The sequence below is a fragment of the Lytechinus pictus genome, chromosome 6, assembly GCF_037042905.1.
Source record: "Lytechinus pictus isolate F3 Inbred chromosome 6, Lp3.0, whole genome shotgun sequence".
Taxonomy (NCBI): Eukaryota; Metazoa; Echinodermata; class Echinoidea; order Temnopleuroida; family Toxopneustidae; genus Lytechinus; species Lytechinus pictus.
This window is the reverse complement of record NC_087250.1, coordinates 9,197,076-9,220,059: the sequence shown is the minus strand read 5'-3', so window position 1 is coordinate 9,220,059 and position 22,984 is coordinate 9,197,076. Positions and strand designations below refer to the sequence as shown.

Genomic DNA, 22,984 nt, shown 5'->3' with positions numbered 1-22,984 from the left:
CGATTCAAGAGTGCCAAAGTCCTTTCCAAGAATGGTGAAATTTCGATGAAGGCATACACCGACACCACCACCCGATCTCTTTATTCTTGGTGAGCTAATGAACTGGTGAGATGGGAGGTCGTTGGAGAAATCAGATAAGACCCGGCCGTCACGTTCATCACCTGTCAGCCATGTTTCAGTAAGTGCCAGGATATCCACATGTTGTGACATTACTAAGTCAGTCACCATGTGCATTTTCTTCTTAAGAGATCTCGCATTCCAAAGCACCATATGACAATGTCCAGAGCCCAGAGATGGAACAGAATGATCTTGGGAGGAATTGGAAGCCTTGTTGAAGGTTTCAGCATGCCTTCGTATGCGTCTGCCTCCTTTGAAGCCCCTGTGCCTAGGGCGTCTACTCGAGATCCCAAGTGTTGTGATTGCTTTCCAAGTACATGGGTCAATTCGATGCATGCAGCGTAGATCCAACAGTTCAGCTCTACTATACACAACTCTGCGGGTGGTATTACTATTATTTATTACACTCCGTGTAGAAGATGAAGAAATTATTAGAAAATTATTAACCTGTGTTTAAAAAACCTTCAGTCAATTATTTGTTGTTATCTCATTGAAAGTCCCCCCTGCCCCCCCCCCCTTTTTTTCTGGCTGTTGCATCGGTGTACTTAGTGTAATTATCATTATTTATTGTATATTTTCAGTGTACATTTTAACTCGGTGGCCCTTTTTTATAAGCTCTGCTTTCTCCGGGGTCACCAAACCATCATTTTATTTTTATATTTAGTATTTGTATAATTATCTATATTGGTATGTAATTGTTTGTACATGTACCTAATGATGATTGAATTATTAAATTGAATTGAATTGAATAGATTTGGTCATAGACTAGTCATGAGGTGTGAGGCGGCCTGAAGAATCAATTCTTGACAGAACTCTCGATTTGTCTTGCATATTAAGAGTTAATCCACATAAACAAACCATGTGTAAAATGAATGGCTACTGCACAGACATGCCCTTATAATTTTAATCAAACGTCACCTGTGTAGATAATTAATAAATTACATATACTGTAAATACTGTACGTACTAGGTAAAATAGACAGCTACTCTACAGACAGGCGCACACTATTTCAATATGTCTCGGGTTAAGAGATAATACATTAGTCCTCATGTGTAACCTGGGCCCTGTTGCATAAAATTTTAATAGTAACTTTGCCATCCAATGGAAACTACCATGGTGATGCTTATCAACAGCCAGTCAAAATCAAGGATTCCATACAAGTTACCATTGGATGGCAACGTCATTCTGTTATGCAACGGAGCCCAAAAATGTAAAATTCACAGGACTCTGTGTGATCATAACTATAATCTTACTCTATCTTTTCCCTGAGTCAGTAAACAAAAACCCTAGGAGATATTCCTCCTAGTTGGAAAAAAGAAAAACGAGAGGAGCAGTTTAAAACAGTTTTCATCAAAATATGTGATAAAATAGGAGAGTTATGGAAGCTTGAACAGTCTTGTTGGATCCTCAAATTGGCAAACATGCTTGAAAATTGCAGAGTTAGTACACAACCCTCCATATTTTTTTTGTAGATTAGATTTTCCCCTTTATTTTACATAATTTCTGATTTTCTCCTCCCGGCCTTGACATGTGGGGTGTGAATTACAATGGAGCTAAAAGTTAGTGAACCCCACCAGAGAATGAACAGACATTATTTAAAAGTATCCCAAGTTCTGCCATGTTATATTTAAGTGTGAAGTCAGGTGATAAAATATCGTATTCAATACAATTTGTTTCTCTGGGCTCGGCCAAGATTGTAGTGTTGTTGTCTACATTCAACACTCGGCACGAAGGAATGCATTTTGTTGTGGGGTTCACTAACTTTCTGGCACTACTATATATACCCCCATGCTGTGCTCAGAAGGGGCCAATATATGATTTGAAAGATAATGAGGGAAATATAACAATTTGTGCACAAGATAAATGGAGAGTTGTCCACAAAGTCAGTCATTTTGAGGGATGTTTGCCAATCTGAGGATCCCCATAGAAATAACAAGACATTTCAACCTTCAATAACTCTCGTATGACCGATTTTGATGAAACTTGTAGTAAAGTGCTCCTCTCATATTACTCTTTCCAATAAGATTGATTTTCACAATGGCTCTGGTTTCTTTTAAGTACACACCCTCAACGGTGTCCTTCTAGCCACATGGCTCCAGGCCGGAATACCGTCCTTTATGGTATCTGCAGCTTCACTGCGCAGTCGGCTTTCTTCGGCCTCTCTGGCTCGAAGGGTTAAGTACCGCCATCATCATTGCCTGATTTTGGTTGACTTGTTGCTGCATGATCTGTTGCTGCTGGAGTAGCTGCTGCTGCATCAGTTGCTGCTGCTCTTGATACTGCTGTTGTTGCATCTGAAACTGTTGCTGCAACCGTTGCTGCTGCTTCTGAAACTGCTGCTGCTGGTGCATCTGCTGCTCCTGCAGGATCTCGAACCTCCGGTCCTTCCTGCGTTCTTCTTGTCTCCTGGTTATTTCTTCCTCCCTTTGCCACTGTTCTTCTTTCCTCCACGGTTTCTTTTTTAATCTCTTTGGCATGACATTGTACTTCCCACGTTTGTTGGTTGTCCTTTGCGTCGATGTCGTGCTGACTTCCGTCGTTTCATCATGGGGTCTGCAAAGGAAAAAAAATAATTATTTTTTTAGTACATGTAGTTAATGATGATGACAATAATATGGTATTTGTATAGCGCACCTTGATAGGTGCTCAAGGCGATGCAATATTACCCAGGCTAAGATAGGCTACCGATTCTGGTGCACACAGCTTTTTGAGGAATTACTTCCTGCTGGTACCCATTCACCTCACCTGGGTGGAGTGCAGCACAGTGTGGGTAAATTTCTTGCTGAAGGAAAACACGGCATGGTAATGTCAATTGAAGAGAAGTAAATACATTTTGCAGACAAAGGATGTGTTAATTCAGTATATTAGGATGACAGATGGTTTTGATTGCAAAAAAATTCCAGAAATGGTATGATAAGGTGCAATCCTGTTTCCATAGTTGCCCACAAAGATCTGCTTCAATCAATATTCACGAAAATGTAGTAGATCTATATTCTCTATATGGCAGATAAATGCTGTCTGCATTTTAATCAATACAGTTATTACCTGTTGCTGTCCCCAACTGAAGCCCTTCAAACAAAAATTAAAATTTCCCCAAAACTTTAACTATCGCCCCTTCGTGAAAAATTGAGCCCATACAAAAATCTATTTTTCTTTCCCAGAGTAATTTTTCCTGATAAATATAAATATGTATTACGAAAAGATTGTGTCACAGCCTTTCATGACCTGTTTTTTCTTTGATGTACAAATTTACAATGCCCAGGTACTTGGTTCCCAGGTATGCTTTTACATTTTATGCATTAATCAGCATGATTAGTTGATCAAAAATAAATTGTAATGATTTGGTACAAGGAACTAATGATTCTCTTAGATTATGCCATGGGTGACAAGAGTGTAAATTTCTACTGTGGTTGTGAAATCAACAGCCAAGTTCCGAGATGCGAGCCAATGACCCCCTCCCCCCATATGCAAAAAAAAGCCTCAGGGGCTATTAAAAGAGTTAAAGATCAATGCCAGTTGTGGTAACGATCTCAAAATGAGTTCTAACAGAATCCAATAAAATGACCAGCCAAGTGTTTGTATGTATGAATAAAAAATATGTGCCAAATTGATATGAGGAAATCTGTGCAACTGCTGAGAAATGAGCAAATTAAACACAGAATCCCATAAATATTGGGTATTTTTGCAAGCAATATTCCTACACTGTCTTTACATACTGTATGCCTTTTTGTGTTTTGAGCTAAATTTCGTGATATCAAAGAGATAAGTTGATTTCAATGTACCAGATATAGATCTATAGCAATATAATGGCAATTAACCTTGATTTTAACCCATTCCAAAGAGGGGAGACCTTTGCAGGACCTTTGACAAACCAAAAATTTGCAAGGTCTTATAGCAATCTCCAAGATAACTGAAATTTGTAATCTCTGTGGAATGGCTCAGGAAGACCGCTCAAAGAACTTTGAAAGACTTATCAATATTTCGTCTTACTGGTCTGAGACTAGTCCTTAAGAGATCTTCCAATGGTCTTTCAGAGATCTTTTATGCAACAAGTGATCTTTCAGAATTCTTTCCATGAACTTTGCCTGGTCTTTCAATGACCTTTCACTGACCTTTGAATGATCTCTCATAAGTCGTACGGTGATCTCTGCAAAAATCTTGAGACTGTCGAGAGATCATGCAAAGACTGATAGGAACTTTGAAAGTTCATCAAAAGACCACTGAAAGACTATTGAAAGACCATCAAAATACTATTTTCCTGTAACACTGCTGAAAGACTGTTTTCAGCCGTTTCAAAGATATCATGGAAACCACGAAGACCACTGAAAGATCCATCAGGAATCAGAGATCTTTGAAAGTTCATTGAAAAACCATTGAAAGATCAAGCAAGTTTCATGATCTTACAGCAGTCTCTCAGAGGTCTTGCTTTCTGTGGAATGGGGGTTTAACCCTAAAATGGCCGGGGGGGGGGGGGTTGAATCAACCCCCCACTCAACATTTTCTGCGATCATTCCGCCGCGCGAAATTTTTTGACCGCGCCAATCGCAGAGTTTATACTTTTAAGTCTTGCGCATCTTTTGAGACCAAATTTACGACGCCCAGGTACGCGGTTCCGAAATTACGTAAAACATTTTGTAAGTGCATGTCAGACCAAAAATTGTTCCAAAACGTGATTTTGTGTACAAAGTCAATGCAAATTGAGTTTTCTCATCTTATTCATAAAGATATGATTATTTTTACTTTAAACAGCTGAAAGCAATTGATTTTAGCATAATTATGCTTCAAAAAGTTTGTGCAATAAATCTGGTGAAAAAAACAAAGAAAAACAAAAGGTTGAAAAACAAAGAAATACATAAGAAATTCATAAAACAATAAAATACATAAGATATTGATTTCCAAACCGAAGTTTTTTTCAATTGCCATTGTTAAGAATGATACAAAGAATATTTTAACCAAAAATTAGCATTTTTGGAGCTTCATTAAGTGAATTAGAGCAAAAAGTATGATTTATGCATAAATTAGCATAATTAATTCATATAAAATAAAATCTCATTATTTTGGCAAATTTTACCATACAGCCTAGTAGATTACATCGCACACTACCAGCGTGCAAATTTTGGTGGCGCTCGCGTGATCGGCAGCCGAGATCTCAGGGGGGGGGGGGTTGAATCAAGCCCCCCCCCCCCCCCCCCCCCCCGGCCACAGAACAGCCAAAAAAGCCCGGCCTAGTTAGGGTTAAAGACTTTCTCATGAAATAATTGTTTGCTGCAACTACTTTCTTTTACCTTTATGTTTAAATTTCTTCACAAACAATAATCCCTACCTCTTTTCTTCGTGCAGGTTGCTGGACACCATCTCCCACAACTCTGAAGTATCCATCGTCTGAGTCGGCACCTCTTCCTCCTTTTCCATGTCCTTCGATAGACGCTCTCTCTCCTCCTCTAGCTGGATGAACGTCTCCACACTCTGACGGATCGTCCGCTCCTCCTCCGTCTCCTCCACCTCAATCCACCCCTCCATCTTCTCCTTCATAGATTTCTCCTTCTGTCTCTCCATCATCCATTTAATCCTGTCTCTGACGGCCCTCTTGTCGACCTTGTGGCCTCTGATCCGCATGGCCCTCGCGACTTCCTCCCACGCGTTGCCGCGATCCTTCGTTTTAGCCCTATGCTGGAAGGGCTGGGTTAGGACGACCTCCCGGACGAGATGCAAGTCTGCTGCAATGTTCCACGCCATACTAGAGGGTGAGCAAAAAAAAGATATAAAACAAATGATGCATGTTCTTGTTAATGAATTTCAGAACAGAAAATACATCATTAAAGGCATGGCTTTCGCGATTTCCTGCCAGGCGTCGCCATGATAACAAGTCAGAACGACCTCGGGGACGAGATGAAACCCTGCTTCTATTTTCCACGCCATACTAGAGGCTGAGCAAAAAAAGATATAAAACAAATGATGCATGTTCATGTTAATGAATTTCAGAACAGAAAATACATCATTAAAGGCATGGCTTTTGCAATTTCCTGCCAGGCGTCGCCATGATAACAAGTTAGAACTACCTTGGGGACGAGATGAAACTCTGCTTCTATTTTCCACGCCATACTAGAGGCTGAGCAAAAATAAGAAATAAAACAAATGAGGCATGTTCTTGTTAATGAAGTTCCGTACTGAAAATACATCAATGAAAGCATGGCTTCAGCTACTTCTTCCAGGGGTTCGCATGATACTGGTAGGGTCTGGCCAGGACGACCTTACGGACGAGATGCAAGTCTGCTTCAATTTCCACGCCATACTGGAGATGGAACAAATATAAGAAATAAAACAGATGATGCATGTTCTTGCTTATGAATTTCAGAACGAAAAATAAGGCATGGCATTCGTGACTTCCTCCAAGGCGTTGCCATGATCCTTCGTTTTAGCATTGTGCTGGAAGGCGGGTTAGGACAACCTTGCGGACGAGATGCAAGTCTGATTCAATTTTCCACGCCAAACTAGAGGGTGAGCAAAAATAAGTAATAAAACAAATGATGCATATTCTTATTAATGAATTTCAGAACGAAAAATACATCAATAAGGTCATGGCTTTTCCGAATTCTTCCCAGGCATTGCCGCGATCCTTCATTTTAGCCTTGTGCTGGAAAGGCTGGGTTAGGACGACCTCGCGGAGATGCAAGTCTGATACAATTTTCCATGCCAAACTAGAGGGTGAGCAAAAATATGTAATAACACAAATGATGCATATTCTTATCAATGAATTTCAGAACAAAAAATACATCAATAAGGTCATGGCTTTTACAAATTCTTCCCAGGCGTTGCCGCGATCCTTCCTTTTAGCCCTATGCTGGAAGGGCTGGGTTAGGACGACCTCGCGGATGAGATGCAAGTTTGATTCAATTTTCCATGCCATACTAGAGGGTGAGCAAAAATAAGAAATAAAATAAATGATGCATGTTCTTCTTAATGAATTTCAGAATGGAAAATACACCAACAAATGCACTGTTTCTGGGATTTCAGCCGGGGGTTTGCATGATCATTTGGTCTAGGCCTGTAGGATCTGGCCAGGAGACCTCATGGATGAGATGCATGTCTGATTCAATTTCAAAAGCCATACAAGAGGGTGAACAAGAAAAGAAATAAAACAAGTGATGCATGTCCTTGTTAAAGAACAGAAAATACATCAATAAATGCATTGCTTCCATGACTTCAGCCTCGGGTTCACATGATCCTTTGTTCTAGCCCTATACAGGTAGGGTCTGACCAGGATGACCTCACAGATAAGATAGATGTCCGATTCAATTTTCCACCCCATACTAGAGGATAAACAAAATAAGAAATAAAACAAAGGATGCATGTTCTTGTAAATGATTGAAAATACATCAATAAAAGCATGGCTTCTATGACTTCAGCCAGGGGTTCATTACATCATTATTTTTCCTTTTACTGATTAAAATCAATCTATTTCATCTTGTTCATGGTCAAAATAAAGTCCCCGACAATTTCCATTGATAAATCAGTTTTCAAAAAGTAGAAAAACAAGGAAATACATAAGAAATTTACAAAACAATAAAATACATAAAAAAATAAATTAGAAAAAAATTACCATTCATATGATACAATATTATGAACTTCATTGACCCTAAATGGCATTTGAACTTGATCATCACTTGTCAGTGATACTTGATTACCCCTAAGTCCACAATTCATAAACTATATCCTTAAACTTTGAAACTTATGACTGCAATTTGTTAATTACCTCTAACATGGCCAAAGTTCATTGACCTTAATGACCTTGGTCAAGAGAAACATGCACAGGATGTTCAGTGATACTTGATAACTCTTATGTCCAAGTTTTATGAATTAGACCAATACAATTTCAGAGTTATGATGGTAATTCAACAAATACCCCCAAATTGGCCAAAGTTCATTAACCTTAAATGACCTTTGACCTTGGTCAGGACACCTGAAACTCACAAAGGATGTTCAGCGATACTTGATTACTCTTATGTCCAAGTTTTATGAATCAGATCCATAAACTTTCGAAGTTATGATGGTAATTCAACTAAATACCCCCAACTTGGCAAAAGTTCATCGACCTTAAATGAGCTATGACCTTGGTCATGTGACCTGAAACTCAGGCAGGATGTTCAATAACATTTGACTGCCCTTATGGCCAAGTCTCATGAACTAGGTCCATATACTTTCCAAGTTATGCTGTCATTTCAAAAACTTAACCTTAGGTTAAGATTTTGATATTGACTCCCTCAACATGGTATAAGTTCATTGACCTTAATGATATTTGACCTTGGTCATGTGACCTGAAACTCAGGCAGGATGTTCAGTAATATTTGATTAACCCATGTCCAAGTTTCATGAACTAGGTCCATGTACTTTCTAAGTTATGCTGTCATTTCCAAAACCTAACCTTTGGTTAAGATGGTGATGCCTCTGCTACAAGTATGTTGATGAGACAAAAAGAAAAGAATAAAAGGGCAACATGTGATATTTTCTGTATTATGTCAAAATCTATCACAAAAGAACATGTTAATTTTGAAAGGGTCAAAATTTGTGCTCCTTTGCGAAGGACTTTTCGACAAAAAATTGATATCTTGAGCTCATTATACCACTACATATTAGAAAAAAAAATTGCCCACCTACCGATTAGAAGTCTTTTGAATTAGTTTCTTAGGAGCTGTACTTGGGCTGGGAGCTGTGCCGAGACTTCGAGCTGTGCTTAGGCTTGGAAATGTGCTTAGGCCAGGAACTGAACTTGGGCCTGGAACTGTGCTTGGGCCCGGAACTGTGCTTGGGCCTGGAACAATACTTAGGCCTGGAGCTGTGCTTAGACTTTGAAATATGGTTAGCCCTGGAACTGTGCTTGCGCCTGGAACTGTGCTTGGGCCTGGAACTGTGCTCAGGCCTGGTAATGTGCTCATGTCTGGAACTGTGCTTAGGACAGGAACTGAGGTTAAGACTTGAACTGGGCTTGGACTTGAAGCTGGCTCAGGTTTTATTTCTGGAGGCTGCATATGAAAAAGTTAAATTAATAAATGAAGTTTCTAGTGTAAAATAATAATACATGTATACAATAAGGTTGAAATGACATGGTATGGGATAACAAGTGACAAGGGAATTATGGGATCCAGGACAGAGGGGTATGGGGGAAGGAAAAGGGGACAGTGCAAAGGGACAGGGGGAATGGGAAAAGTGAAAGGAATGGGGGAAAGGAAAATGGCAAGGCAAAGGGGAAGGGCAAAGGGGGAAGGGCAAAGGGAGGAGGGAAAGGGGGACTGAGAAAGGGTAACGCAGAAAAGGCAATTGGGACCTCAGTGGAATTGGGGAGGAGTAGGGGAAGAAGAAAGGGGCAAGGGGCAAGCAAAGTCAAGAGGGAGATGAAAGGGGAAATGAAACAAAGAAGGTGAAAGAGAGAAGGGGAAAAGAGAATTGAAAGAAGGAGAGGGCAAAGGATGAAGATGAAAGGGAGCAGGGCAAAGGGAGACAGGTTAAATGCAGAAGAGCAAAATTAGAGGGGCAACATGGACTAGAAAGTGGGAAATGTGAATAAAGAAGGGGAAATGGGAAATTTGGAAGGGAAAAGAGCAAAGAGTAGTGGAAAAGGAAATGCAGAAGGAGCAATAGGGAGGGAGAAATGGGAAGGGGGAAAGAAAAGGAATAGGAAAAGGGGCAGGGACAAAGGGGAATGGGAAAGGAGCATGGAGGAGAATGGTGAAAGGGGGAGGGGGAATAATGAGGGTTAAAGGGGGAAGGAAGGGGCAAAAGGGAAGGGGTCAAGAGAATGGGGAAGGGGAATGAAGAAGGGAACAGGTGAAAGGGAAGGAGGAATTAGGAAGGGGGAAGGAAAAGGGAAAAGGGAGAAGGAAGAAGGGCAAAGATATAGGGTAAAGTGGAATGATAAAGGATAAAGGTAGGAGAAAGGGGAAGGAGAAGAAAGGGGTAGGGGGATTCAAGAAGGCGGGAAGGAAAGGGGTACGAGAAGGAGAAGAGGAATGGAAACGGAAAAGCAGGAGGAAAACGAGGAAAGGAGAATAAGTGTAGGAATACGTGCTTGATTGCAATGCATTATGGGATGAAAATTTAATTCAAGAAGGGAGCAGAACGATCAAAGCAACAACTGTCCCATTACAAATGGTCATATTTTGCTCAATATTACTGTCATATAATCGCCATAAAAATTACAGAAATTCAGTATTCAAACAAGACAGAAAGAAAATGGGCAGACGCAAGACCTAAAAGGTAGTCCAAGTATCACCTTGTCCAATTACTCTTGTGTCTTCCAATGGATCCATTGATCCTTTGGTCCCATAATCATTTAAGATAAATACCAGTTGTTGTAACAATCTCAAAATGAGTTTGAACAGAATCCAATAAATGACCACCCAAGTGTTTGTATATAAATACAAAATATGTGCCAAATGGGTCTGGAAAAAAAAATGTGTAATTGCTGAGAAATGAGCAAATCAAGCACAGAATTCCATCAAATGTCAGGTATTTTCCAAGTAATATTGATACACTCTCCCACGTAAGCCTTTTTGTGTTAGTTATCATCAGAAATTTTCAGCTAAGATTTGTATGATTTCACAAAGATAAGTTGAATTCAATGTACCAGATCTAGATAGATAATAATTTGGTAGTAATAAAACCTGGATTTAAAAGGCTTTCTCATAAAATAATTGTTTGCTGCAATTACTTTTTTACCTTAAAGTCCACATATCATGTTCAATTGGTCTAAAATGTCAAATCGATTTTCCAGGGCTGGTTGGCTAAGGACAGGGACATATAAAACTCTAAATAATTACAACTGAATCAAATCACAAACACTACTGAGTACATGTATAAGTATAAAAGTTGCGAATTAAAACTGAATAGTACTCACCTATGTGCTAGAAATATTCCAATCAGTTCAATGCCATCTGGTCCAATGCCTACATCGTCTAACATTGTTTGGTCTATTAGCGTTTTGTCTATCTGCGATTCAGCTAATGACCGATGGTCAAAACTATGATTTTCTGTTTTCCACTGATTATATCTTCCAATAACCACTTTATAGTCCATAACCAATGCACGACTTACACCCCCTAAACAACCATTTCCCCCCAAATTTACACATGAACTTTATACATAAGATCTAGCAGGGTGCTACATTTATAAGCACTTGCCCGATTGCCCGGGGCAAGTAAAGACCACAACTACTTGCCCGAATTGGGCAAGCAAAATTCACACAGTAGAAAGCAAAATTCTCACAGTAGAATGACCAAAATTAGGGTCGATATATGATATTGACCCTAATTTTGGTCATGGCAGGCAGGATAAAATCACTTTAGAAAAGGAAATGCAGTAACAAGATCAGATCAGTTCATGTCAAAAATATAAAATCGCAAAACTTTCTTTTGAAGAGGTAAAACTTTTTTTTCAAGGATTTTTTTGGGGGCGAATGAAATAGATTTTGGGGCAAGTATATTCCAACTATTTAAAAATTCACTTGCCCGACCAGGCAAGCGCTTATAAAAAGTTATGTAGCACCCTGGGTCTAGATACAACTTGGTCTAGATTGTTTGGTCCATTAACCATTTTGGCTACATTGAATTCTGTCCATTACCCACATGGTCTAATTACCAGAATGTCTTAGATCACTGATTTGGTCATTTGGACTACATGTGCATGTATTAAGTATAAATGTCATGTGCGATTGGTCACATTGACAAATCTATTTCCCTAGCCCGAGCTAGACAGACAAGTCTCGCATTGCAGATTATGCTAATATTTCAGTGAAAAAATGGTAATTTAGACATTTTCATGCTTTCTGTACTAGCCAGTATCACTGGTGTGTGCAAAGATGCTGTGTCCATATGAAAGTGGGGCAATTTCATAAAATGATCAACTTTTTATGTATGTCCGACCCCCATTTTTCTCAAATCTACTTCACTTCATAAACTGGCCCGTTGCAGAAAGAGTTGCGTTTAAACGCAAGTAAAAAAATCAATCGCAAGTACCAAATGCACGCTGTTGATTGGTTGAAAATCAAGTTGCGCATGATTTTTAAAGTTGCGATTGGGGTAATGGTCATTTGAGAGCATTACTGACCGTCAAAAGAACAAGAAATCAGAGACAGAAAATTTTCATGGCAGAACGTACATATTTTATGGAATTGCCCAGAGTGAAAATTGGGAGTAATGTATATTCAGGACATGCCATAAAATACCCCCCCCCCTCCCTGTCTGAATTAATCTCCCCCTTTCTTTAGCTTGTAGTTATCAAAATTTTATAATAGACCAAACAATAATTAAATAGCCATTTCCCTAGGCATATGTAGCTCCCTCAAATGTCTCATTTTCATCTGATATTCCTTTCATCTTTCTATTTTCCTATCAAAGCGTTTCGAGACCTTCTTTGTGGTAACATTATATATAAATATCGTAAACTATTATTAATATCATTATCTCCTAGGCCTGGTTTTATAAAATTTGTAATAATAACAAATTTGCAATAACAGTTAAAAGCTAACGAAATCATTCAATCTGATTGGCTGGTGGTAAATTAGGGAATGAGCATATGTTTATGAAACGGGACCCAGATGATTGGACCAAATGTTAAAAGACCAAGTAGTAATTGGACCATTTGATCATCAGACCAAAATATTGCAGTCCATATGTAGTATAAATGGACAGAAAGACGACCACTGGACGAATTGGTTTAGGGGTGAATGATGAATAAACTAGATGGCAAGTTTATCAAATGGTATTGGACTAAATGGCTTACGGAATAAATATTAATAGACCACATAACCAATTAGACATGATGGGGTTAAACAAAATGCTCATAGACCTACATGTAAATGGTTATTCGACTAAAACAGTGGATGGGTGACATTGGGCAAACTGGTAATAGACCAAATTATGTTAGAGGGTTTGGACATTAGACCGCATGGCATTGGACCAAACAGCAATAAACCATTTATTTTTAGACTCTACTTCGGTGCAAGTACCAAAAATTGTCAATATGAATACGCTGTATAGATTATCTTTGAACCAATATCTGTCCGAATGTTACCAGCTAATTTCCAACAGTGGAAAACGCTGAAGAAGATTTATGCTTCCATGACATTTGCTCTGGCGACAATTGCTCCGCTCTAAATTCCACACACTAAACGAATGCCCGACTTCAATACTGGATTTGACACTACACCCTACCCTAAACCCAACATAAAATGCTACTGCAAACCTATCACCCTATTAACCCTACATCTTAGATGAAATTAAGCCCGGAGCAATTGTCGAAGAAGCAAATGTTGTGTCACCAGATTGATACATACATGTACATGTACCATCTGTCCCATTGTACTTAAAGTGATTGGTTAACATTAGCTTGACTTTTAAAAAATCTGAGCTAGAAGGTCACACTTGTCACCTGTGTCTGTGATATGTTACAAAAATGAAGCCAAGAAAAAATTGCGTTCGAAAATAATTATTTAGTGCTTCAAAAATTGAATCTTAATTTCATCCCATACACTTATGTGTACTATTTAGGCATCTATAAGACGCCTATTTACAAAATCGGGGTTTGCCTTGTAGTTTTAGCTTTACATTCTCAATAATGGTTGTTTTCAGGGTTTATTACTTCTAATACATGCACTTGTACACATGTTTCATCTTGGTTTGAGAATTTTTTAAATCGGCTGCTCACAAAGTTAAACAATACCTTTAACACTAAAACCAAGAGATGGCCCTGTCGTATTATACACATGTAGACAATGTGTAGTGCGGAAATTATCATTTTTGTCAGAAATTGTTAAATATCAAGCTTGTTCAAAAAAGAATATACGCACGGTGGTTCAAACTCGCTCAAAGAATGCGTCACAGTAACATCAAAAGCTACATGTATGATGCCTATGATGCATTTTAGTGATGAACGTAGATCTCCACTTTTATGAAGTGAACAATCAGCCTCCTGCACAGGATAGAGTGTTTTGTCCATTTATACGTTTCCACACTTTGCCTCTTCACGAGGAGTATCTGGCATTGATAAAGGCCTCTTCCTTTGTGGAAGCGCCGTGGTGTAGCGGTTCTGACTCTCGCCTTGTAATCAGAGGGTCGTGTGTTCGAATCCCACCATGGCCTAGCGTCCTTTGGCAAGGCGTTAATCCACACTTTGCCACTCTCCACCCAGGTGTTAAATGGGTACCCGGTAGGATGTGAAAGCCTATATGTAGTATGCCTAGCAATTGAGTCTTGGAACTCTTGTTGGAATGCTCCCCAGGGAGTGGAGAAGGTGCATACATTGTATGCGGGCATGCAAGGATCCGATGACCGGGGTAATAATATGTCTGTAAAGCGCTTAGAGACGTCGTTCCGATGTATTTAGCGCTATATAAATGCGGAATATTATTATATTTCTCTTCCTGTCAGCACCTAAAACTGATGAAATTACACTGCCAGGATGTGGGGAATTAAGCATTGCACTCAGCTTACATACAGGACAATTATAATCCATGCTAAACTACATGGCCCGTATTCTGAAGTCGGGTTTAACTTAAACTCAGGTTTAAAGTTATGGTTTAAGTATGGACAGCCAATTGTTACATAATTACTAACAGTAGAAATATCAAACTTCAGCTCTCAAATCATTCATAATTGTGTAGGAAGTATAAATAAATGATTGTATTCACCATCGATGAATGACGAAAGAGCACAGTAAACATAAGAAACATACAACTTCATAAAAAATTTGATACTTTTGGCTCGCCATACTTAAACCACAACTTTAAACCTGAGTTTAAGTTAAACCCGACTTCAGAATACGGGCCAATGACTTTTGCCCCAGGCACCACCACCACATCCATTGCCCTGTTAATATCAGACACAGAAGTAGACATACCTTCAAAGCTTGTGTCCTTTCATTGGAAATACGATCCTTCTCAGATTCCAGCCGATAGATGGAGCCCTTCAAATCTGTGATCGTTTGGATGGAATGCAGAAGAATGTCTTTGATGGCCTCAGGCGGTGAGCTGACTGCCTCCAGCATGACCTTCCCAATTTGAAACTGTTCAATGAAATTGATTTCATATTATCAATGAAAATGAAAATCCATATTTTATTGTTCGAAATAGACATGATATGAAATACTCCGAAATTTGCTTTGCCCAAGTAATCGTGGGCCCGGCAGCCACTGTGCAACCCCAGATCGACGAGGCTCTGTCCCTTTAATTATTGAATGCTAAACAGGGTAGCAGCGACTCCCATCTTTTAACGTCTGTTGGTCTGATGTGGCCGGGGTTTGAACCCCCGACCTCCTGGTTGTGAGACGGACTCTCTACCAACTGAGCCAACACACCGGTATGAGGAAAGCATCTAACGTTAACTGGCAAAGCAGCCTTCCGCTGCATCAACGACACGCTGGTATATAACCAACTACATAGGAACCATTTCACGTCTACGTTAATCTGTCATAGTGGTAGTTTTATAGATGAAAGTAATCACTCTCAGGCCTTTTTGGTTTAAGTGGAGACAATGGCAGAGCGGTGATTCAAATCACAACCTCATAATCATGAGTCCAAGGCTCTTACCATTAGACCACATGACCCAAACAGATCATTTAAAGGAGAATGAAACTCTTGGAGCAAGTTAGATTTTGTGAAAGCAGAAAAATCAAAGAATAAGATCAACAAAAGTTTGAGTAAAATAGGATTAGCAATAGAAGAGTTATGAGCATTTGAATGTCGAGATCACTAATGCTATGGAGATCCTCCCATTGGCAACGCAACCAAGATCTATGATATCACAGATGAACAACTCTCCCCTTTTGGACACTGAAAATATACCCCAAAACATCTCTTTTTGCTCTTTCTAATCATATGACAAACGATTCATCAATGATATAATGTTGTGAAACCTCTGTACTTGTCCTCTCATAAAGAGAACACCTCATCTTGTGATAGATTCTATAAAAGTGAGAATATAAGTGAAATAAGTACTAAAGCAATGAGGGAGTTGTACGTGTGTGACATCACAGATCTTGGTCGCATTGCCAATGGGAGGATCTACATGGCATTAGTGATCTCAATATTCAAATGCTCATAACTTTCTTATTATTTATTTAATTTTTCTCAAACTTTCAACAATATGTTTCTTTGATTTTTCTCTTTGATATGGATTCAGCTGGTTTCAAGGGTTTCATTCTCCTTTAAAATTGAGATCTCGGCTGTTGATTGCGCGATTGCCACAAATTTGCACGCGCATAGAGCCCGATGTAAACTACAACACTGTAAAAATTTCAAAAAAATCATTGCTTATATTATTTTTTATTAATTAATCATGCAAATAAGCATATGAAATATAAAGCTAAGCTTTTCAATGACCATATTGTATATTATAAGTTGAGATATTTAATTCATGTATATGTGAAGCGCATAGAGACTTAATTTATTATGTGCTATAGAAATGAAATTTTATTATTATTATTATATTACCTTCACAGATGAAACGACCTTCTTCCAAGAGAGCTCAACGTTGTTTTTCAATGATATAATCTGATTTTAAAGGAATAAAAAATAGAATGAAATGCAATTGAAATAAATACAAAATACATACAAATTAATTGCAATTTACATTTATTGGAAAATACTCATTATTCACGCACATTTATAATATTACAAAGCCTTGTATACACAAAAATTCTTTGTTATAAAGTCAAACGGTTTATTGTGCTTGTGGGAAAGATGACATTATTTTGTAAGCTTTTGGATTTTTTTTTGTATTTGAGGAGAATGCCCATAAACCCCTGTATTCAAATCTTGTGTGAGAAAAATTGCTCAATAAACTGTCAGAAAACTATCTCTTCTAATCCCCCCTGTCTCCTTGTTCATAAACATTTGCTACAGCTCAAAGGGTTAATTTCAACAAGTGTTTACACTGTATGGTTCTTTCGATCACGTTGGGGCCACATACATGTTTATCACATCATTTAAAATGGGAGATAAATGTAGATGTGGCTAAATTTTGATGTGTCAATGTATGCAAGGTCTCATACTACAGAAATCCATGTTTGAGTTTGTTTGTTTTCTTTAAGGGATTCATTGCAATTCATATTTTTTGTGTTTTTTTCCTAACAATGCTACAGGACACCCTCATAATTAGCAATAGACTCTCAGGTCTGAAATTGCAATTCATCACAATGGTTGCTTTAAACCTCAGTGGAAACCCATTTCTATGGTTTTTTTTTTGTTTTAAAGTGATTATTGGCAGATATTTGCCATGTATACCTGTAGTATGTGAGACACTGGTTTTTTTGTTTTTTTTTCTGGTATCATCAACAAATTTCACTTTACCGGGTAGAATGACCCATACAAAATCAACGAGTACAAATTAATGGGAACCTGGCAGGAATTTATTCCTTGCAATGCTTCCATGCAGTAAAGGCAGCAGAACTAGAGCCAGGTAATAAAATCAAAGTTCTTTGGAAGCACACAGGGTTGTTATATCATAATGTGATATGCTCTATACAAGTATTATGCTGTTATTATTATTACTATCATCATTCTTATTTGTTATTATTATTATTAGTAGTAGTAGTAGTAAAATAATCATAATCATCATAATCATTATCACCAACATCATCATCATTATTACTATTATCATCAACATTATCATCATCATTACTATCATTATTATTATCATTATTATTATTATTATTGTCATAATTACCATAATAATCATCATTATTATTACTTCCATTATTATTAGTATTACTATTATCATCATCATTATTATTATTAATAATATTTTCAAGGTACAATAATTTAGCACTCACCTGGTATTCAAAATTGATTGCACCCATGTTTTGTCGGGTTCATCATCATAATTATTATCATTATCATCATTATTATTACTCTTCTTATTATTACTAATACTATTACTATTATTATTGAGGTGCATGATAATTTAGCACTCACCTGGTATTCAAAATTGAAAGCACATATGTTTTGTCGGGTCATCATCGTAATATTCATCATCATCATCATCATCACTATCATCATCATCATCATTATCACCATCATCATCATCATCACCATCATCACCATCATCGTCATCACCATCATCATCACCATCATCACTCACCTGGTATTCAAAATTGATTGCACCCATGTTTTGTCGGGTCAGCCCTTTACGGGTCAGGTCGATCAGCTCCTCTTCGTCTAGGTCAATGCGCTTTGCATTCTCTTCTATGTCTCCAACTACAGAGTGAACAAAAAAAAATGTAAGGGTAATTAATTTATCTCAATGGGCACATCACTTTATAGGAGTCACGGTGCAACATTCTTTGTTTGAGAGAAAAACACAAATGAAGTTTTGACCTTACTTTGAGCATTTACATGTAGAAGTTAGTGTATTGTTTTTCAATCACAACTCTAAAACTTTGTAACATAAGAATCTTTTATTCAATATTTTGTGATTTTATTCGAGACACTCTCAACGTTTTCTAATCTTAAGCGCTAATACTTCCATTTCTTTCCGGGAACAAATATACGCAATCGAATTTCCAGCAATAGGACTGAACACAGCACATGGGAAAATTGAGAAATGGTTGATAATGGCCTTTCTACCGGAAGGTGACCAAAAAATATCAAAATAAGCACCCCCACGAGATAAAGGATATATCAGTAATGTAACACGAGCAGCTTGGTCAGGACATCACATATTCAAGAGGGTGCTCCCGGGGGGGGGGGGGGGGGGCACTTCCATTGACGATTGGATACCATGCGCGACCAAGGGGTCTCCAAAAGCACCCAAAACACGTATTTTCCATATTCTGAAAATGCACCCCTTAACAAGTATTGGCGTGTGATGAATGTACCCTTACCAAGTATTGGAAACAAAACAATACTCTTGGCAAGTATTCCCTGAAATGAACCCCTAAACAAGTATAGAGATATTTTATTGTTATGTCACGTGTCCGTCGGTCGTCGGTTTTACCTTCACAGTTTACACACCATTTGGTTTAGTACGGCCCCAGCTTCCACACCTTGCGCAAATTGGACTCTAAACACGTATTGTGGGGGCAAAAAGGTCATCCTTTATAAAACATTTTAATTTTGTTTTATCATCCCCGCAAATTTGACCCTAAACACGTAGCTTTCCTAGCGAAATAGATACCCTTTTTTCATTATTTTTGTGTTTTTGACACCCTTATAACGTTACGTACGTAACGTGCCCTATCTTGAAAAAGACATCCTTTTTACATGTTTTTTTGGTCACGCATGGTATCCACTCGTCAATGTAAGTGGCCCCCCTGGGGCGATGCTGCACCAGCCCGCGTTTGCTAAATCCCAAAGATTTTAGCCCGATCAGCCCTCTTCTCAATTATTCTTGAGATTCAAGAAACCCCATCTCCATCAGCGCAAGAAGGGCGATTTGTGCTTGAGCGAGGCATTGATGCACTATGGTCCGACGCCGTGCATCCCAAGTCGAATATCAAGTGCATCTGCACCTGCGAATTACCAGGATAATTTGTACAAAGCGCTATTTTGCGAATAATCCTAAGTTGACTTAGAATTTTAATCTCGAGATTAATTCAACGGATTATCGCAATGATTGCGCGTCCATAAAAAAATAATCTCTAGATTGTTCAGAACGGGATAATTTGCTGGATCAGAAATAGCACGATTATTTGAAAAGTCAGGCTGGCGCAAGCGGCAGTAAGGACTTGGATGGACAATCCATTACCTCACCATCTTATGTTTTATTATGTCATCCTTAAAAAAAATCTAAGCACAAGAATAATGTTTTTGTGAGTGTAATAAATCTATGAATCTGTTTTAAACAAAAAAAGGTTTTACTTGAATTAAATATAAAAATAGGAGGGAAAGTAATCACTTTCTTAACTTTATTCTGCCAAGCATCTAATGATGCTCATGAAATATCATTTTCAGGGCTACGATCCTCTTGAAAACATTTTTGCATGTACTCACAGCATGCTACCTACAGTACTAGGGCTCCACAGCTCAGATTTCTGCAAACCTTCACAAATTTACAAAATCCCATTTTAAAGGGAAATCCAACCTTGGACATAAAATGTTGTGTGGGAAAGGAGAAAAATAATCAAAACAGAATGATGACAGTTTTGACTGTTTTAAAATTCAGATCCCCAAAAAATATGTAAAGTTCAAACTGGCAACTTGGTATAAAGTTATAAACTATAACAAGTGGGATGGAGAACTTTCCCATAGGGCATGTACTCAATTATAAAGGATTTGTGGTTTTCTCTCAAGTACCTTTTCCCCTGGGGCAGTAATACAAATAATATAGTCTATGTTTTATAATGCTTTATATCCTCATTAAATTTTTTTTTGCTAAAAATGACAATTCAACAATTTCATGTATTGGAGTAGATGGAAGAGTAGTCTTTGCTTTACATCACTGTGACATCACCATGTGGCTAATTCGAAGTCTCCATGCGTACAGTGTTTACCCATTTTTACAACTTTTACAAATTCATAACTTCCTCATAGTTTGTCCGATTTTGTCAAAACTTTCACCCAGTACTTGTCTGTTTTTTCTTCCGATAAAAGCAACTTTTTAATTGGGTTGGATTCCCCTTTAAGGCCTAAAAGATGTCAGGTCTATATGGTTCCACTTACACGTTCCTGTCCATGCTTTTAGTGAACTTCCTTCAATGAGCGTCACACCAATGCTAAAGTCTTGATTCGTTGAGGCTGGAGGGATGCTCGTGCTCAAGAAGTATACCTCGTTCCCGACGTTAATGTTGCACAATGATTTTTCCATGTCTGCTCCTACATTAAATGTAAAAGTAGTTGCAGCAAACAATTCTTTCATGAGAAAGTCTTTTAAAATCAAGGTTAATTACCACCATATCATCATAGATCTAGATCTGGTACATTGATGTAAACTTATCCTTGTGAAATCATGAAATATTAGCTCAAAACCGATAATTCTGATAACTTGAAGATACATTGTAACTAACATAAAAAGGGGTATGCGGGACACACCCAAGGGTTCATTACATGCCGCCGCGCACAGAAAAATCAAGCCATAGAAGTCGTGTGTTGTGGACCCAAGAAGTGGGATCCCAGCACGCGCGAGCCACTAGTTAGAAATCCACTGCCAAACGCGGTTCGTGGTGCGAGGTTAGTATACTAATACTAACCTCGCAATACGCGCGAGTGTGCGGGACAGTGTATTAATATCGCTTGGAAAAATACCCAACATTTAATGGAATTCCAAGGAAGACTTCCTTATGTCCCCTACACTAATTTTTAAAAAATACTTCTCCAAAACCACCTTCTTTTGTTCTCTTTTTCTTCTTTTTTTTTCCTTCTTACTTCTGGTTGGAACTTGGATTCAAACCTCTCGCTACAGAACAAGGCATCTCCAGTCTGTCGCCTCACTCACTGAGCTACATGTAGCAGGAATTGTTGAAAGCCAAGGATTTCATAACGGTTATCAACCGATATTACGACTAGTCTACTCTCCAAGAGTATTGCTATTGGGTATTTATTTTTCTAACAAACTGATGCCATTTTGGAATAACACACACTCGAGATTCTGACGGAATAAAGCCATATTTTGGTATGTATCCAGCTTTTCCTTCTTACAGTGTGATTATGCTGGGATGAATTGGGTGAAGTTAGAGACCTCTTTTGTCACGTTTGTGTGCAAAATAGCCCTATCATGATTCATGTTATTATTGTTAATTGTCCCCCAAAAAATGAAAAAAGGTTGCAAGGAGTTTTACCTCCATTTCTTCTCAGCACACTAGCAATGATGAGCGGGTATTGGGATCTCAATAAAGTTGAAAAAAGCTGCCAGAGTAATCAGACTTTCAAGCACCATAGTACAATAATAATATCCACAGCCTTTAATTGTGCCGACACTTAATTTCACTGTGGCTGCGAGTGCAGTGATCAAGGTTACGTTTAGATCTACACCTCACGCAAAAATAAGTACGTGGGACACATGTAGTGTCATTATAAGGTCTTTGGTCATAACCCAGGAATAGTCCAGATGCTGGACCTTCGAGATTTTGTTTTCCTTCACACACTGCGCTCTAACCACTGTTCGCTTTTCCCCATTGATCGCGCGATCCCCTAATTTGCCCTCCTACCGAAGGTAGGAGGGTAAATTTGGGGATCGCGCGATCAATGGGTTAGTGCAGTGTGTAGGAAAAGTGAGCAGTGGTTAGAGCGCAGTGTGTGGAGGAAAACAAAATCTCGAAGGTCCAGCATCTGGACTACCCAGGAAGCTCCCGCCCGCTGCGCTGGCGGGAGCTCCCTGGGTTAGTAGTGTCAGTGACACAGAGTTTATCAACTCTAACACTAAAAGTTCACTGATTTATGTCTCCATTCCACTGGCACTGTGCATACGGAAAAACAATAATGGCGACCATCATTCCAATATCATATCATATCCAAATGTAAACGCAATTATATAATTGGAATCTAGGCCTACGTTGCTTACCAGCACAGCAACTAAAAGAGTTACAGCGAACAGTCCGCCGTTCGTCCCCATCAAAAGTTGCGTCGTCGCTGTGTGCTCGTAATTAATACTACACACACGAATCATTCATGAAGCTGCAGACGGCGAAGATACAAGTACCGGTACATATATGTACCGTTCTCGCTCATCGCTATAGCTGCGTACAGAACACAGAGTATGTATTGTGAAATGCCAGTCATGCATGACAAAAAACAGCAATAGGTCTTTGTCGAAAATTGGTGAAACGAAACAGCAGTGGTTTAGTCCTTGTTCTGGGCAAACGATCGATTTGCATACTGTTCATGCAGCCCTGACACTGACGAGTGAGGACGCGAATTAACTCCTTTTCCAGTTCACAAATTTTA

At 38.6% G+C, this 22,984-nt stretch overlaps 1 protein-coding gene across 3 annotated transcripts; it reads right to left on the bottom strand.

The window, feature by feature from the left end:
* Positions 1 to 623: 623 nt before the first annotated feature.
* LOC129263407 (uncharacterized) lies at positions 624 to 22,751 on the bottom strand. 3 transcript variants are annotated; one of them, XM_064100852.1, is made up of 8 exons: positions 22,602 to 22,751; positions 20,765 to 20,917; positions 18,246 to 18,361; positions 16,598 to 16,657; positions 15,007 to 15,171; positions 8,773 to 9,137; positions 5,441 to 5,854; positions 624 to 2,670 (listed from the first exon to the last, which is right to left on the bottom strand). In XM_064100852.1, the coding sequence occupies exons 2-8, from the start codon at positions 20,907 to 20,909 to the stop codon at positions 2,250 to 2,252; spliced, it is 1,686 nt and encodes a 561-aa protein (XP_063956922.1). In that variant the 5' UTR covers positions 20,910 to 20,917; positions 22,602 to 22,751; the 3' UTR covers positions 624 to 2,249. The 3 variants fall into 3 exon arrangements, with proteins under 3 accessions (XP_063956922.1, XP_063956923.1, XP_063956924.1); XM_064100853.1 differs by having other exon boundaries at positions 627 to 2,670; positions 22,593 to 22,677; XM_064100854.1 differs by lacking the exons at positions 18,246 to 18,361; positions 20,765 to 20,917; positions 22,602 to 22,751 and adding an exon at positions 17,938 to 17,995 and having other exon boundaries at positions 627 to 2,670.
* Positions 22,752 to 22,984: the final 233 nt, after the last annotated feature.